The following is a 17,591-nucleotide window of genomic DNA, read 5'->3' as shown; positions in this document are numbered from 1 at the left end:
CACTGCCAAGATTTACACCCACTGCGCGCTGGAGTGGTAGGCTTGCTCTACCCCTTCATTTGACCGTATTTGATCCCTTTCAGGTAGGGTAGGGTGCATTTTCCGCCTACAAAGTGTAACCGCAGACACCGGTGGACCAGAATTTGATGGCGTTGGCCTGACAGTCAGCCGTTGAACCAGTTGACGCCATGGTGGAAAGAGGCGGCGGGAGGGTGGAGAAGCAGCAGGAGGAGAGGGAGGAGAGGAGATGGGATGGGATGAGAGAAGAGGAGAGGAGGATAGAGGAGGAGGAGGAGGAGGAGGAGGACAGAGAGAAGCGATCAAGAACGAAGATCTTCGGCCGGTTGCTGGAGAGAATCCCTGGAAGAGGAAGCACGGAGGATGCGTCTAGTAGAAAGGCAGAGAAAATCAGCGACGAAGAGATGACGGAGTTCTTGAACTTCTTGTTAGATCAGCTTGACGATGAAGACATTCAAAGGAGTGCATGCGAAGTGATCTACAGACTGTCTGCTTGCCACCTCTACCAAAAAGCAATGTTCTCTCTGGACATCAAAGAAGTCTTGATAGCCATAATGGCTCGACACAAAGGAGTGGCCGAGATCCAAACGTTGGGTTGTCGGACGTTTCTCTACCTGTCAGGTCTGTTCAGGTTCAACTCAAGTGACCTTGTACAACGAGACATCATCGCGTGTCTCATCGCCGCCATGGTCGAGCATGCCACAGTGATTGAGTTGCAAATTTCTGCATGCAGGGCCCTCCGGTTCATGGCGGCCAATCACCCCGCGAACAAGGAGCGCATCAGATCAAAATCTGGTGTTGAGCTTGTAGAACACGTCAGAAAGCTTCATGGCAATGACTTGGAACTTGTGGAGGCTGCGGACAAGTTCTTGTCTGTGCTACAGAACGACTTCTTCTCGTCGGATTCCGAGAAGATGCTGAGGTACATCGTATCCGATCTCGAGCAGCACTCGAGGGTGCTGCAGGTAACAAGTCAGAACCTTCACTTGCTGCTGTACTTCCTCACCAAGTCTGAGCAAGACTTGTGTATGATGCTGCACGAGACCATGAGCGTGATCCGTTTCTGCATGAAGACGTACAAGTCCAACACGGGGGTGCAGGAGGTGATCTGCAACATCCTGATCGCCATGATCAAGGTTTATGGTTGTTACACTCTGCTGGAATTCTTCCCTGATATGGTCGCGATGGTCTCGGCCAACAAGAAGGAGTACGTGAGAGACGCGCGTCTATGCCTGCTGCTCGACATGCTGGCAGAGATGCTGACGCCCAACAGGCCTCCGGTACTCGAGGAGAGAGGAGCGCGGGAGCCGAGGGAGCAGGCGGAAGGATACTTCAGCTTCAACGAGGAGGATGACGATGCTGTCGCTGCTGCGATCCAAGACAGCATCAGCAAGATGCAGCAGTACAAGTTTTCGCCTGTGGTGCAGGAGGTGGAATGCAGCAAGCTCAAAGAGCTCTCCCTGTCCACCAAATGGCTCCACACCATCAGCACCGCTGGGGGCGTTGAGGCGACGATGGAGGCCATGAACGTGCACAAGGAGGAGAGGAGCGTCGCACTGCAGGCCTGCTGGACTTTGAAGCACCTGACGTACCATGTGCGGAACCAGGGTATGGTGGTTGAGCTGCACGGTGTGCAGCTGCTGTTGGACGTGATGAGGAGGCATGTAGAGGATGCGAACGTGATGGAGCAGGCGTGCGGTGCCATGACCAACCTGGTGTACAAGTCAGCGGGAAGCAGGAGGGAGTTCATGGAGGAGAAGGACGGGATCGCTGTGCTCCTGAGGGTCGTGGAGGTGCATGCGGAGAACTCGGCGGTTGTGCTCAACAGCATCTGGGCGATGAGCAATGTGATGGAGAGAAACGAGACTTACCAGGTTGTGTTCGTGACCATGGACGGAGTTCACTTGACATGTATGGCGATGAAACTTCACATGCCCAACTTGTCGGTGCAGTATCAGTGCCTGAAGCTCCTGAGGAATCTTGCGGAGAGCGAGCAGGTCAGAAGGTATGCCGGACTGAAGGGCTATCGAGATGTAATCAAGATGTCGATGCAGAGGCATCAGGAGAATAGCATGATGGTTGAGATGGGAAGTTTCATTCTTGAGGCTTCTCAACAAGAGGTTTGAGACAGTGACTCTCGGGTACACCTTTGCCTTGTATAGTCCTTGTACATGTATGAGAATGAATAGAGTCTTCCTAGATATCTTTTGACTGATCTACTTGCTTGATTTCAGCAGCTCCTTCTTCTTTTTCTTCAGCTCCCCCCGGTCCATCACACTCTGAAATTCCTGCACAAGCAGACCTGCATGAAGAATTCAACCTCCTCCCCATCCCCTTCCCCTTCCCCCTCCCCTTTGCTCCCTCCCTCCATTTGACTCTTCCCCTCTTCCTCCCTCTCTCCCTCACCGCCCCCTCCTCCCCTTCCTCCCCTTTCTCCTCCCCTTTCCTCCGCCCTCCTCCTCCTCCTCCTCGCAGCATCTCACGGTAGGTATGGAAGGCCTGCGCAGGGTCGCTCTTCTCCTGCATGAGGATGCGGAACAGCGCGACGAGCTCTTCCAGCTCCTGAGCCTCCGGCGACTTCGACAGAGTGCTGGCGACCTGCTGGACACTGCCCTCCATACCCCTCCAGTACTGCTCCAGCAGCGCAAAGACTTTCTCCTGCTCCTCCAGCTGCCGCCCAGCCTTGAGGGACTTGCTGATCTTTCCCACCTGGATTTTTCCCAGCTCGTGCTGCCTGGCAACCTTGCAGAAGACTCCCGCGTCGACGGAGGAGCAGACAGACATTTGCGAGTACATGCGCAGCATCTGCCTGCTGCTGGGGAGACGCTTGCCCTCCGCCGACATCTGCAAGGCCAAGAAGAGGAGAGGAGAAGAGGAAGAAGGGGGTAGGAGGAGTGGGGAGAGGAGTGAAGAGAAGGAGAGGGGAGGAGAGGAGAGAAGGAGAGGAGAGGAATGAAGGGAGCAGAGAGGAAGGGAGGCAGGCGAGGGAAGGGAAGATAGGAGAGGAAAGAAGTTGGGAACAAGAACATCAGAGGAGCGAGAGGCTTCAGAGCTTGTCATGCTTGCCTTGTCAATTATTTGCAGGAACTCGAGGTAATCCAGCTCCCCGTCATTGTTGTTGTCTGCTGACACGAAGAGAGATTGCAACCTTGCGTCAATCTGATCGTAAACCTAAAAAACTGTTATTCTCAACAGCTTTCCTCTCCTCTGACTTGCTCCTCTGACTTGCTCCTCTGACTTGCTCCTCTGCCTTCTTCCCCTCCCCCTCCCCCTCCCGGTCCCAGCCCTGTTTCCTCCTCTCTCTTCTTCCCCTCACCCCCCCCCTCCCTCCTCTCCCTTCCTTTCTGCTCTGATCCCTTCCCTTTCCTCTCCTTCCTTCGCTTCTCCTCACCGTAGTCTTCCACAAGTCCACCAGAAGCTCGAGGGCCTTGTCGAGGTTGATCAACCTGCTTGCGAGTTCAGCTTGAAGAGGAAGGTGGGGACGGGAGAGATCGAGTGAGAGGGGCAAGCGCAGGGAAAGGCGAAGCAGGGGGAGGATGAATTTAAGAGAAAGGAAGCTGAGCGAGGCAGGGGTGAGCAGGAGCAGGAGCAGGAGCAGGAACAAGAAGGGCTTACATCTTTCCTCCACGCAGCTCCTTCACTTGCTGCTCGATCTTGGTCCTCATCTTCTGTCGCTCCACTGCCCGCATGTTCCCACAGACCTGAAGAGACAGTCAGACGAAGAAGCAGGAGAAGGAGGAGGGAGGGGCAGGAGGAGAAGGAGGCAGAGGTGGTGGTGGTGGTGGTGATGATGGTGATGGTGGAGGAGGAGGAAGGTGGAGACGAGGAAGAAAGAGAAGATCAGCTTGTAGTTACTGCAACAGGGAGCAAACGCGAAAAAGATGTTCAGAGGTTATGGCGATGAAAGAGTTCACGCTCAAACACCATACAACAAGACAAGAACAAGACAAGAACAGGACAAGACAGATAAGGTAAGGATTCGACTTCATCGATCGCTGCTGCCATCTCAGGGATGGCGATGAAAACTTCTGCTGTCCCTTCTGCAGTGTTGGAAGGAAGCAACGGGAGCTGCCCCTTCCTCATCTGGACTGCAGCCTCAAGGTAGAGATCCGCAGCCTCCTGTGCTGAATGTCAAGAGGCGGGGGGCGGGCGGGGTGGGGTGGGGGAGGCGAGGAGGAGGAGGGAAGTCTACGAGGCAAGGAAGAAGGAGAGGTGGGGGAGGAGGAGGAGGAGGAAGGGAGTCAAGGTCACGTTACCTGTTGCATGTCGACGTCCCATCTTTTATTGGGATTGATGCCGAGCAAGGTTGCAAACATGCTTATCCTCATGACCTGCATGGAAATGAGAGGAGGAGCAGCAGAAGCAGCAGGAGCAGGAGCAGGAGCAGGAGCAGGAGCAGGAGCAGGAGCAGGAGCAGGAGCAGGAGCAGGAGCAGGAGCAGGAGCAGGAGCAGGAGCAGGAGCAGGAGCAGGAGCAGGAGCAGGAGCAGGAGCAGGAGCAGGAGCAGGAGCAGCAGGGAGGAGGAGGAGGAGGAGGAGGAGGAGCAAGAGCAAGAGCAAGAGCAGGAGGATGAGCAGGAGCAGGAGCAGCAGGGAGGAGAACTAAAATCACCTCGAACTTGTCCACCCTCTGCTCTTCAATCCAGTGCTCCAGCTTCTGCTGGGGATTCATCCTCCTGCTGAGCGCGAGGGCCTTGGGGTCTGCGGTGATCATGGAAGAGAACTTGGCGATTGCCTTGTTGACCCTCCTAACGATCGCGTTCGTCTCGTGCACCACGTCCTCAGCCTGCCTGACGGCCGTTGGCTGGTTGGCAGGAGGTTGTTTGCCCTTGTCCTCGGTGTTTTTGGTGGTTTTCTTGTTGCTGTCGGAGCTGGTGGAATCTGGTCGGAGAACGTACTGCAGCACGTTTGCCTGCAAGAGTGAGGTATGAGAGAGGGAGGAGAGAGTGAGGAGAGAGTGAGGAGAGAGGGAGGAGAGAGGGAGGAGAGGAGAGGAGAGGAGAGTGAAGTGAAGAGATCAAAAATTATGAATGAGGATACAGGGATTGAAAGAAGATGAGAGAAGGCTTGCGGTTTCAAGTTTGTTGAGATAGATGACAACAAGAATGACAGAAGGAGGAGAGAACAACACTACGAGAACAATATGAAATGTGGAGGACGTCAAAGGCGTGAAAGATGAAAAGGAGGAGAAGAGAGAGCAGGGGAGGAGTACTAAGACAAGGAGGAGTAAGGGGAGGTCGAGTAGTGAGATGTTGGGGGGAAGGGAGGGGTACGAGGAGGAGAAGTGCAGGTCAACAGAAGGGGTACTGGTCTCCTGCCCTCACCACCAGGACTATCATCTTCTCGAAACCTTGCTCGGCCTGTCCTGTCTCGCACAGGATGGAATCGAAGACGAAGTGGGCGAGATGCTGCCGTTTCCTCTGGTTGTAATCGTCGAGCTTCCGTTGCCAACCATGTCAATGGCTGTCGTACACACAGCAAGACAAAGTGGACCTGATCGACGACGACCTTCCGCGAGTACCACATGTTGATCTTCTCCAAAAGAGCGTCGGGTGACATGGCGATCTGTTTGACATCCTCCATCTCAAGCCTGTTTGCCTTGTCGACGATAACATGCCAGGCATGCAAGAACTGCAACTGAAGGTTCAGGAAAGCCACGACAACGCTCAAGTGTTTGTCATGAACCTGCGCAAAAGTTGTCGAGAAGGAGATAGAGTTGATGTCCAACGACGCTGACATGTACTTGTTGGTCTTCTTGGTCTCGTTGCTAACGACCTTCATGTCTGTCTGCGTTGAGACTGTTTGTACCGACGACAAGTTCTCAGTCTGCAACTGAACATCTCGCACCATGACCGACCTCGACAGCTGACAAATGACTATCAACCACATCCACCTTCTCTGCAAGACATGCTTGTCGATCTTTGCCCTCAGCATCTCAATCTCCTGCCGCTGCATATCGTTCTCCTTTGCCAGCTCGACAATCTGAAGCTCCTTCTTGAACGCATCCTGTTGTATCACCGCCCGCAGCCTCTCAAGTTCCTCGTCCTTCTTGTTGATCACGTCCGTCATGTCGTTGCTGATCTTGACTCTTGCCGTCTTCTCCTCCGCCAGCATCGTCTCCAGCAGCTTGATCTTGTTCTCCGCATCATGCGTCCTCTTCTGGTTGTCGTTCTCTATCCCCGTCATGTAGTTGTTCACGGACGCGAGCCTCTTGCGCGCGTACGAGAAGTTCTCGTCCAACTTCTTCACCTCCTGCTGCATCGCCTTCGCCTCCGCAGACGACGACGAGGCGTCGGCAAGGAGGAGGATGTTCCCATGCTCCAGCTCCCTGCACCTGCTCTCCAGGTGACGGTACTGGGTCTCTAACTTGGCCATGTCACTTTCCACCTGCTCAAAGTTGGACTTCATCCTCGCATTGTTGTCTTTCAATTTCTCCATCTCCATCGTCAGCCTGTTCTTCTCCTGCCCCTTGGTCTGCGTGAGACGGTCAAGAGTGACAGCATGCGTAGCCTTGAGCTCTTTCTCCTTGTTCACAAGATCTCTTGACCGCTGTCTCTCCTTGAGGAGATCGTTCTGCAGGCCCTCTATAACTGATGCCAACTCAGAAATTTTTGCTCTTAGAGTCGTCAGCTCCATCTGAGACTGCCGCGCCACCTCTTCGCTAAACTCCTTCTCTGCCAACGCCTGAATGCATCATCATCATCACCACCACCACCATCATCATCACCATCATCATCATCACCACCACCACCACCATCATCATCATCATCATCATCATCATCATCACCACCACCACCACCACCACCACCACCACCATCATCATCATCATCATCATCATCATCATCATCATCATCATCATCATCATCATCATCATCATCATCATCATCTCCATTAGAAGCAGCAGCAGTGTCTTTTTCGACATCACAGTTGTCAACAAAACATCGTATGACCATCATCGAGATCAGCAACAAGGAGATCCATCAAACATCAAACTCATCGGTCTGAATCTTCTCCCCTCCTCCTCCTCCCTCTCTTTCTCCTCCCCTCCAAACCTGCGTATGCCTCGTAGCAAGACTTTGAAGGGCCTTCACTCCCACTGCTCGAGCAGTCGCATGCCACTCCCAGTCGTCCTCCTGCCGATCTCGCGATCTACTGGGACTCCTCGACCTCCTACCTCCTCCTACTTCCTCCAACGCATCCGGAGGGACCTCAAACACGCTCTCCTGAACGAGAGGAGGGAACTGCTGCGAGAGAAGCACGTCTGCGCACGAATCGAGCACCTGAAGAACGAAAAACCGTGATGAGGACGAGGAGCAGGAGCAGGAGCAGACCTTTCGAACGACCACATCCCTGCCTTGCATTACCAAACTTTGCTTGCTGAGATTTCCGAGCTTCCAGTTCCAAACTTTGTCTCGAGCCCTTGGGGAGACTACTGTTCCTTGAGCAGTTCCTTGGGAGGTAAGGTACCTCCTCTCCGCAGGAGACGAGAAGGGCCGGACTGTCAAAATATGCGAATCAGGACGAGAGGGGGAGAGAAGGCGGAACAGGAGGAGGAGGAGCAGAGGATATCTTCAGTGTAACACGAGCAACACATGCATGTTCACCTTGATCGCGTTGAACGACAAGATCTGGGGAACGAGAACGAGACCTCTGCATTGCTGTCTTCGACCTTGGCACCTGTCTCTCAATGTCATGTACCATTCTCTCCATACACTACCACGATGGACCTGTGCCGTCTTGTCTTCACCTGAGAATTACTATGAGTTGAATACAAGGTCTGTTGGAACAAGTACCCTCCGTCTTGCTGCTGCTAAGAGGCTTCTTGTCCAAGGAACTCTGCGATGTCCTGTTCGAACGCGAGGAACTATCATGTGGTCAAGGCTTGTCGAGAGGCGGATGAGAGTGAAGCAACCTGGTCCGAGGCACCAACACATTGCTGCTGCTGCATGTAAACATCACTGGGTGTCGCTCTTCTTCCGATGCACAATGACTCACCCTTTCTTCGACATCCTATGGTGGGACTTCTTGACAGGAGCTCAGTGTCATGGATACTACAACCCAGTGATGTCTTGTGCAGCCATGGTTTCACTTCTTCACTCTCCTCCTCTTCTCCTCTTCTCCTCTTCTCCTCTCTCGTTCTCCTCTCTCCTCTTCATTCGCTTTTCAGCATTCCCGTCCGTTAATCGACCATCACACCCACCCCCTTAACCCCACTCCGACGCCGCCATCACCCCTTCTTCGGCACCCTACCCTACTCATCTCTGGTCCTTCAGCCTCCAAACCACCCCAGCACACCCATCCCACCCACCCCATCCCACCCCACCGTTTCAGAAGTCACTGATTCATTGCTTACACACACAAAGGAGCTCATAACCTTGTTAACGCACCAACAATAGGACAATCAGCTGAGCAAGTCAAGACGCTGCTTGGCCTCCCTTCCTACTATCGACCATTGACGGATCTCCTTCGCAAGGGCGCCGCCTTTACATGGACCGTCGACTGCCAACGAGCGTTCGACAGTCTCAAACAAGCTCTACCCTCATGCATAGTAGCCGAGTCACCACCGCCGCAGTCGGACCGGACACTGGCAGTGAGCCCGGGCCGCGGCACGGTCGGCCCGCACGCGCGCCCCCGGCCGGCCAGTACCGACTAGGCTCAGAAACCGACGTCCTTGATGGAGACATAGCGGTCAACCTGTAGCAGTGAAGGTCAGCAGGGGAAGAAGGAATGGTGGCGACTTGACCTTGTCGCAGGCTGAGATCCCCGAGCAGACGATGGGGACGAGAGGATGGTCGACTTTGCCCCTCTCCCTGATCACACAGTGAGCAGAGGACGAGGAGGGAGGAGGGACGGGGATGGGGGGAATGAGGATGAAAGGATACAGGAGACGGTAAGGGAAAGTAGGAGAGCACAGTGGACAAGGCAGGGGGGGCCGGAGGGAGAGGCAAAGGATGAAGAGGAGAAGGGAGAACTGCGTTGAAGGATTGAGGGAGAGGTCGCCGGTGCTGTCTCACGGGATGCTGGGGATCCAATCAGAGTAACTCTCGTAGTCTTCACTTGCTGGTTGCTGCCTGGTCCCTTTGCTGTCAAGCACGAACGTCAGAGCGTGAAGATCTACTCCTATCCTCTACCTCCGCCCCTCACACACACCCGTCCACCCCTTCCTCACCACTCCCCCTCCTCTGTCCCCTCCTCGTTTCCTTCCTCCTTCGGACCGTCTTCTCTATCTTCCCTTCTTCATTCTCTTACCCCCACCTCTCCCTCAGGTCTAGTCTTTGCCTCCCCTGTCCTCTCCTTTCCTCTCCTTTCGTCTCCTCGTTCTTCGTTCCTCTCCCCTCCTTCTCTCGCCTCCTCTCCTCACCTTCCCAGCAGCTTCGCGTCCTCCGCGATGTAGGTCAACGCAAATGCCTTCCTCGTCTTTCCAGAGAAGTTCGGAGGAGCTCCATGAAGGATCCAACTGCAGGTGAATGAGGAGGGAAAGGAGGAGGAGGAGGAGGAGGAGGAGGAGGAGGAGGAGGAGGAGGAGGAGGAAGAGGAAGGAAGCGGGTGCAACGCGCAGGGAGGAGGATGGGGAGAGAGATGAGGTAGAAACGTGCGGTTGCCCTGTTACCCGTGATGAAAGGTGGCGTCGCCGGGGAGAAGGGGAGCATGACAGGCTCGAGGGTATCTGCGATCAGATGAAGTTTGCATCCCCTTACAGGTATACCTGATGAACGAAGGTTTCCGTCAGAAGGGGGAGGGGAGAGGGAACGAGGAGGGGAGGGAAGGAGAGGAGAAAGTGGGAGAGAGAGCAAAGTGTAGCAGAAGAGGGAGAGGAAAGGAGGAGAGGTGAGTGATAGGGGGGAGGGAAGAGAAAAGGGAGAAAGGGGAGACAAAAGAATGATGGAGGTTGGAAGGAGGAAAAATCGCGGGTAGACCAAGAGGCACGAGGAGGTAGTAAAACCGTAGAGAGGGAGTGGATGAAGTAGAAATAATGTGCTGAAAGGAATTCCGTGGTGGTGGTGGTGGTGGTGGTGGAGGAGGAGGAGGAGGAGGGGAAGTGACAACCAGTAAGGAAGCGCAAAGTCTCGATGAGAGCCAGAGGCGAAGAGGAGGGGAGAATGATCCTCGTCGAGGACAGGAGAGAGAGCTATCCAGCAGGTGACCATGCCGTTGGTGTCGAGTGGAGCGGTGTTGAGATCCGTGTGCCAAGTCGTCTCACCATGAGATGGTCTCTTGAAGAAGGAGCTCGTCTGGTAGAGCCGCACAGAGTCCACTCCGAGTAGCTGCGCTGCTGCCTGCGAGGGGAGTGAGGAGGAGGAGGAGGAGGAGGCTGGGGAAGGAGGGGAGTGGGGGGGAGGGCGCAGAATGAGCAGCTCCGGTAGGGAGAGCACGGAAGAGACAGGAGAGATGGAGGGATGAAGCTGGAGAGGTTATAGGAGGATGGTAAGAAAATCGCGATGAGACGGAGGCATTACGATGATGATGTAGACGTGAGGGCAAGGAGTAGGATAGGAGCAGTGAAGAGAGGAGGAGGCAAGGCGGTAGAACAGATGACATGAACGAGGAGAGGAGATGGGGGAGGGGGAAAGAGGAAAGGGACAGGGAGAGGAGGGGGAAAACTTGCCTTCCCCATCCACTCGCTGAGCGAGAGCGCACGAATTACAGCAGCAGCCTTGCTTGTCCCCCAGTGGAGGTTGAAGCCCTGGAGGAAAGGGACCTCGATGCACTTCTCCTCGCACCACCTCTGGAGGAGGACGAGGCCTTCCTCTGCATCCTCGCACCTCAGCGCCTCCTCCTTGATCCTGTCGTCCTCCGAGTCCTCCCCCAGCACTCGCATGATGTGCTTGACTTCCTCTAGCATCTTCCCGCTGATCTCCTCCTCCACAGCGCGCTGAAACCGCTGCAGGGCCTCCCCTCCTAGCAGCTGAGGATACTTGATGTGACCCTGCCGGTCGAACTGGAGGATCTGCTCAGGCTGCAGAAGAACTTCCCCCCACCCTGACCCGAGGATGGAGGAGGAGGAGGACGAGATTTCTTTCCGGACCCTCCACCCCAGAGGGTCGCAGTGCTCGCAGATGGAGCTGAGGACGGAGTCAGAGACCTGAGCTCGCTTCCTCTTTGCCGCCTCGTCCTGCGGCAAGGGCTGTTTGGCTGCTGGTGCACTTTGATGTTCTGACGCAGAGGCAGGGGGTTTGACGCTAGAAAGTTCTCCATTGTTCGACGTCGTTCCGTTTCCGCACTCTTCCCCTTGGCTGTCCTCCTCGTCCTCGTCCTCGTCCTCGTCCTCGTCCTCCTCCCCTTCCTCCCCATCCTCGTCGTCAGATTCAAACCAGATCGAGCAACTTTTTGACAAGGATTCAACCATCCTCGCTCCACTCGTGCTTCTCTCCCCCTCCTTCAAACACTCCACATCCATCGTCCAAACATCATCAAACGTCATCTCCCGCTCTCCCCCATCCCTCTTTCCTCCATAGATCACAACCTGACGCCCATCACAACATACGTGCACGCTCATCCTCCCCTGCGGCCAAACTTCGCCCTGCAGCTCGTCGTCGCCTCTGCTCTCCTTCAGCATCTTCCACCTACAGCCTCCGCTGCCATCGATCCTGAGGACCCAGGCATCGTTGAGGAACTTGCTCTCTAGCGAGTCCTCTACCTGCTCATCGTGTACTCCTCCGAACAACAGCAGGCTTCCTCCTCCCCCTTCCTCCTCAGACCAAGCAGAGAAAGGTTTCACCTCGACCAGACCGAACGCGACCCTTGCCCGAGGAACAACGTCGCCCATCTCCACCATCCTCCACTCGCACCTCCACTCTCCTCCTCCTCTCACGTGCCCTCCCACGTTCACCGTCCACACATCCCAGAAAGGAATCCCTTTCGTGTCGTCCTGCCCCGACGACCCGACGCCTCCCTCCCTTGAGAAACCTCCCACCAACACCAGCACCTCCCCAGCTGACGAGAAACCGCACCCACTTCTCGCTTGCGGCCATCGGCATGCTGAAGAAGCAGAGGAGGAGGAGGAGGAGGAGGAGGGAACAAAGTGGCTCCACTTGCTCGACGAAAGATCGAAGGAATTGAGATCGTTGAAATACTTGACCTCCTTCGAGTTGTCAAAAAATCCCCCGAACGTGAAAATCTTTCCCCCCACGACTGTCGCCCGGTGCCCACTGCGCGCAAGGGGAACCTTGCCATGGCAGACGACCTCGCTCCATCGCGGACTTTTTGCGCAGTCAAGGCACCAGAGGTCCGAGAAATGGCTGACAACAAGGAGTGACCAGAGCTCGCAGCCTGAAGAGAATATGAAGAAACTTACTGGAACTTGTTCAGATTGGGCGACGTGTACTCCCCCCCGTGAACGTAGAGCTTGTTCTTGTAGAAGACAGCTTGATGACTGCAGACACCCATCACTTCCCTCACTTCTACCAGGCACCACAAAACACACTCACGCGCTCCTGGCCCTTGGCCCTGTCTCAAAGGACAGCCTACTCCATCTGATCTTGACATTGTCATTCTTGCCATCGAGCTGTAGCTTGTAGAGGTCATGGAACACTTGAATCTTCCTGCCGTCGTAGTACTCTCCTCCAAAGAGCATGAAAGTCCCAGGCCCCACCTTGACGACACAGAGTCACGAGAGTATCTACCTTGAGAGAGACAGGAGAGGAGAAGCTCACCTGTGTTAAGGTAGCATGAACTCTTGGCGACGGACGCTCGCTCGCCTCCTCATGGCACAACCCTCTCTTCCCCTCCTTGGCGTCCAGCTCGTGGAGAAGTTGATCGATGTCTTCCTCCATGTCCGCAGCATTCTTCGCTGTGTCGCCTTGAGCTCCCTTCTTGCCCTTCTTCCCCATATTGATCGCTACAGCCTCCTGACCAGGCACAAGTCAAAACGTGTCCCTCTGCCTTGTCTGTCTGCTCCTGCCCGCTGAGTCTGTCAGGAAAATCCTTCGAGCTCTTGCTCACTTTCTTGTGTCATCTTGCCCATCTCAAGCAATCTCGAACTCTCTTTCCTCCTTCCTTTCTGTCTCCCTCCCCTCCCCTTCTCCTCCTCCCCATCCCTCTCCCTCTCCCTCTCCCTCCCCTTCTCCTCCCCTTCTCCCCATCCCTCTCCCTCTCCCTCTCCCTTCTCCCTCCCCTTCTCCCTCCCCTTCTCCATCCCTCTCCCTCTCCCTCTCCCTCTCCCTCTCCCTCTCCCTCTCCCTCTCCCTCTCCCTCTCCCTTCTCCTCCTCCTCGCTGTCTTTCTGCCTTCTACTATCTTCGTCCTCGCCCCATGAATCTCGTAACCCGCACGTGAAAATTGGACGCATCGTCTCTGGACCAAGGATGGAGTACCGGTCCTTTGTACATCTAAAACTGGGGTGAAACCTTTTATGTCACCGGTACCTTGTAGTTCAAAACAAGGGGTGGTGAAGATATCCTGTCTTTGTCGGGGGGATGAAAACAGCGACAAGGGGGTAGGGGTAGGGGAGCGAAATGCGAAGATAGCTGGGGACGGAAAACATGGCGGTGGCGCTTGTAGCAGCTGCGATTATGCTGATCGCTCCATGGCATGTTAGTGCTTCCCCGCCATCACCCGCGATACGAATCATGTCGCCATCAGACGGACAGCTGTTCGCTCTGCACCACGAAGTCCAAGTTTCCTTGCTAGTCGATGGCGTCGTCGGAGAGGGGTGGGAAGCAGTGATTCACTTGGATGGGGAGCCCACCCTGACGTTCGAGCTCGAGAACCATCGGACGTCCTATCAGATCACACTCGCTGCAGTTTCTCAGGGTGATCACTACGTCTCGGTCACGTTCTCGGACCAGCATTCCATGTTGTCAGCGGATCCGGAGAAGGTAGGCTTTCGGATCGGGCATTCATCGGAGGAGCGTGGAGTCAACGATGCTGCTAATGTCTCGGATCAAAGTCACACACTCAGACAAAGGCTGGAAGATGTGAAAGACGTTAGCTTCGTGATCATTTTCTTCCCTCCCCGTCAGCATTGTTTCATTTCTAGAAACGACGCTGCTATCTCCTTTGCCATCTCAGAGAAGTACTTCTCGCGCTTTCCCGAGGCGTCAAAGGCCAGCCTCATCATCAACGATCATGTTGCGCTGCAATGGGAGCTCGACGCCAACATGAAGTCAGACCCTCTGTCGGGGTACCGCAGCCGCCATGCGCGGTGAAACTGCTGACGATGGTGATGTGTAGGACAGCGATGGATCTGAGCGATGGACTGAACTACTTTGCATCCTTGACGGGGTTTGAAGACGGTTTCTATCAGGCAAAGTTGGTCCTGACGCACGGGCAATCGGGAGAGGCGATAGGACGGCCAGGTGATGTTCCCCTTGCACTGTGCACATTTGATGGTGAACTGGGTAGCGTTCACCTACTTTGCTGTGGACGAGGAGCTGGAAGGAGCAGAGGGATCCTGCGAAGATTTCTGGGAGAGAGGGAGAGAAGGAGCAGGAGGAGAAAAGTTGGACATCGGGTTGGAACAGACTCACTTCATCTACGGACGAGGAGGACCGTGGAAGTGGGGAGGGCTGTACGGAGAGCAGAAGCGTGCAGATGGCCGCAGGAAGGAGGAAGGGACGTGTGAAGACGGGAGCTGCGATGCTGCATCGAGCATGAGGAGGAGGAGGATGACGAATGTCGCGTACAAGAAACCAGTCACCCTCTCCTCGACAGGAGCCGGAGCATCTGAAAACGCAGTGGACGGCATTGTCAACGTTTTCTACTCAGTCCCATTCGAGCAATCGCATGCTACGACGTCGGGGAAAGTAAGCATGTGTGAGCTGTTGGTGAAGGAAAGACTCCACAACCTGTTGCTGCTTGTGTTGTTAGCAGGAACTGTTCTTCCCCAGACTGTAGTTCTCCCTCCCGATTTGATCGATATGGTGCCAGGTTGGGGAGGTTGAATGGCTCGAGGTCGACTTGGGAAGAAACGAGTTCGTGCGAGCAATCGACGTGTGGGGGGCAGCACGAGCTCGGGCGAGGCTGCAGTATCCCATGGTAAGCGAAGCGCAACAAGCTTACAGGATGTAATTTCATCATCATCATCATCATCATCATCATCATCATCATCATCATCATCATCATCGCCACCGACACCAACACCACCAACATCATCATGACAATTACAATCGCAATCATCATCGCCATCGCCATCGCCATCGCCATCGTCGACATCATTGTTCATGTACCATCAACATTCTTGACAGAGATGTCATGTTCGGTTGTCACAAATCCACTATCTAAATCTTTCGCCTGCATCTCCATGTAATCCATCGCCTCCTCGTCCACCATTTCATTCCGACCCCTCACCGACACATCTCAGGTCGTCGACGAGGGGTCGCTGGCACCATTCCAAGTTCACTTCATCACTGAGAATGGGGAAACGAGCAATGTCTTACATTTCGACGACCATTCTTCTGTCTTCTCAAGGACAGGAATCCTCGGAGTTGCGAGACACGTGAGAGTTTTTCATCGTCCTGCTGCTCATCACATCTTGTTGACTGCACATTTGCAGGTCAGGATATCACGTCAGCTGCAAGATGGTTCCGCTGCTCTTGCTGTGTTGGAGTTGCAAGTTCGTGTTGAACTCACTTCACAGCTCTATTCTCATCCTCCGCGTGAGCAGGTCTGGGCGGAGCAAGAGTGGGAGTGCAGCAGACAATGTCTTCATGGAAGATGCGTGTTGGATCAGCGACGGGAGGACCTGATCTGCGAATGCGATGCTGACTGGGCTGGTGAAATGTGCAACGTACACATGCTAATGACATGGTGAAGGAACTGTCCGGGAGGGGAGACGTAAGGTTGAAAGTGTGTACCAGGCGCCATCTGCCCTTCGGTGTAGGGGGTGTGCGGGAAGACAGCTTCTGGGATCAGAGACTGTTTGATGAGGCTGTCAATGACCTGCGAGCTGTTCAGTTCCCGGAGAGGTGAGAGGTTGGGAAAGGGAGGACGAGATATGATGTATGATGCAAGGTGTGAAGCTGCAGACAGCGTGAATATCCGGTTCGAGAATCGAGGTAGGAGAGAAGAGGAGCAGGAAGGGGATGCAAGAGGAGGGGATCGAGCGAGGAGAAAGGGATAAGGGAGACGAGGAGGGAGACGAGGAGGGAGACGAGGACGAGGACGAGGACGAGGAAGGAAATAATTGTAAATATGTTCCTACTTAGGGGCAGCAGCGACTTTCAACTACATCGGGGGGCTGTTAAGCTTATCATACCTTCAGGTCCTTCAACCGCTACATTCTCATCCTCTATCGCGATCTTCCCCTCTCCTCCCTTCCAACCTTTTCGACCTTCCTCCTTCCCTCCTCTCTCCTCCTCTCTCCTCCTCTCTCCCTCTCTCTCCTCCTCTCTCCTCCTCTCTCCTCCTCTCTCCTCCTCTCCCCGCCTTAACTGCTCTCCTGTTTTACGTCCCTTCCCTTGTCACCTTCCTCTTCTCATTTGCATTCTTCTTCGCAGGGTAAAACTCTGATATTGCCGACGGACGACGCGTGGGTGTATGCGCACAATCAAGGTAGGAAGAGGAAGAAACTTGATGAGAATGTTTGAAAATTGATTGCTACGAACAGGATGTACAGACTTCGAGTGTTATTTCGAGCCCTGGACATCCTGCCCAGAGAACACAACGAACAAGGTGAGGAGAGGAGAAAGGAGAGGAGAAAGGAGAGGAGAGGAGAGAGCGGAAGGAAGCGATGAAAAAAGGAGAGGAAAGAGGGGAGGAAGGGCAGAGGGGAGGAGAGGGGAGGAGAGATTGCATGATATTGTTTTGTGCAGACAGGATCTTTCCAGATGGCACGATCGACCCATGAGATGGTCTTTGCGATGGTACCGAACAAGTTTGCAAGGAAGGGACTGCTGTAAGACCTTGTGCGATGCTCTTCTTTCTTCTCATCCATGGGATAGCTTCTGGCGGGTTGTGCTCGCAGCATTCCTTTTCAGAGTTCGTCCAGACATCCTTCAAGGTCAAGATTTCACTGTCTGTGCCCTGCTGCTGGAAAGTGACAAAGTGCTTTCTCTCTCGACAGAGTTGGATGTGAACTCTACCATGTCCCGTATGAGATGGTCGAGACCTGTTCTCGGGTAAGATGCTTGTTGAACGCAACATGATTGGCATGAATGTCAGATGTGCCATTGGGATACGACTGGGATCTCATTGCTACATCATTGCAATCAGAATTTCCTGCTTGCTTGTCGCTTGTCGACCTCGATTTCTGCTCTTGATTTCTTCGCTCATCTTCACGTTACCTCAAATTTCTCCTCGCAAATCCTCCTCTCACCTACGTCACCCTCTCTCTACCTCCACTCCAACGTTTTCCTACTCCCTCTCCATTCCTCTCCTCTCCTCCTCTCCTCCTCTTCTCTCCTCCCTCCCTCTTTCTCTCCCTCCTTCCCTTCCCCCCCCCCCCCCGCCCTTTCCCTACCCTTCCCCCTCCCTGACTTCCTTCCTAACGTTCCCCCTACCCGCAGGATTCACATCCGAGTCGGGGACAGCTGCAACAAGTGGGCGCTGCACTTCAACGGGACCTGTCTTCCCCTTTCCGTGCATCTTAGCGCGATCAGGACGATGATCGATCGTCAGTTCCCCGCTCCTCCTCCTC

The 17,591-nt window shown here is 54.5% G+C and overlaps 4 protein-coding genes across 4 annotated transcripts; 2 read left to right on the top strand and 2 right to left on the bottom strand.

Annotated features, from left to right (window-relative positions):
* Positions 1 to 188: 188 nt before the first annotated feature.
* GUITHDRAFT_139308 (hypothetical protein) lies at positions 189 to 2,144 on the top strand (the record flags this gene model as incomplete). Its single annotated transcript, XM_005831954.1, has 1 exon — positions 189 to 2,144. One exon carries the CDS (start codon positions 189 to 191, stop codon positions 2,142 to 2,144), a length of 1,956 nt encoding a protein of 651 aa, XP_005832011.1.
* Positions 2,145 to 2,234: 90 nt separating this feature from the next.
* On the bottom strand, positions 2,235 to 8,026 carry GUITHDRAFT_109075 (hypothetical protein; the record flags this gene model as incomplete). Its single annotated transcript, XM_005831953.1, has 16 exons — positions 2,235 to 2,320; positions 2,502 to 2,862; positions 3,410 to 3,464; positions 3,634 to 3,719; positions 4,003 to 4,137; positions 4,275 to 4,349; positions 4,630 to 4,929; positions 5,342 to 5,455; positions 5,511 to 6,701; positions 7,070 to 7,150; positions 7,202 to 7,297; positions 7,349 to 7,446; positions 7,622 to 7,694; positions 7,745 to 7,764; positions 7,811 to 7,863; positions 8,013 to 8,026. 16 exons carry the CDS (start codon positions 8,024 to 8,026, stop codon positions 2,235 to 2,237), a joined length of 2,838 nt encoding a protein of 945 aa, XP_005832010.1.
* Positions 8,027 to 9,383: 1,357 nt separating this feature from the next.
* GUITHDRAFT_58543 (hypothetical protein) lies at positions 9,384 to 10,965 on the bottom strand (the record flags this gene model as incomplete). Its single annotated transcript, XM_005831952.1, has 4 exons — positions 9,384 to 9,474; positions 9,628 to 9,723; positions 10,062 to 10,290; positions 10,620 to 10,965. Coding segments are annotated over 4 exons (762 nt in total), but the record flags the coding sequence as incomplete, so codon positions are not given.
* A 2,619-nt stretch (positions 10,966 to 13,584) lies between these two features.
* On the top strand, positions 13,585 to 17,077 carry GUITHDRAFT_109073 (hypothetical protein; the record flags this gene model as incomplete). Its single annotated transcript, XM_005831951.1, has 13 exons — positions 13,585 to 14,138; positions 14,189 to 14,313; positions 14,360 to 14,760; positions 14,885 to 14,992; positions 15,318 to 15,452; positions 15,510 to 15,763; positions 15,814 to 15,921; positions 15,968 to 16,011; positions 16,162 to 16,217; positions 16,453 to 16,507; positions 16,563 to 16,627; positions 16,768 to 16,850; positions 16,933 to 17,077. 13 exons carry the CDS (start codon positions 13,585 to 13,587, stop codon positions 17,075 to 17,077), a joined length of 2,133 nt encoding a protein of 710 aa, XP_005832008.1.
* Positions 17,078 to 17,591: the final 514 nt, after the last annotated feature.

This window comes from Guillardia theta, assembly GCF_000315625.1.
Source record: "Guillardia theta CCMP2712 unplaced genomic scaffold GUITHscaffold_37, whole genome shotgun sequence".
NCBI lineage: Eukaryota > Cryptophyceae > Pyrenomonadales > Geminigeraceae > Guillardia > Guillardia theta.
The sequence above is the reverse complement of the archived record's forward strand: the minus strand, read 5'-3'. Positions and strand labels throughout refer to the sequence as shown.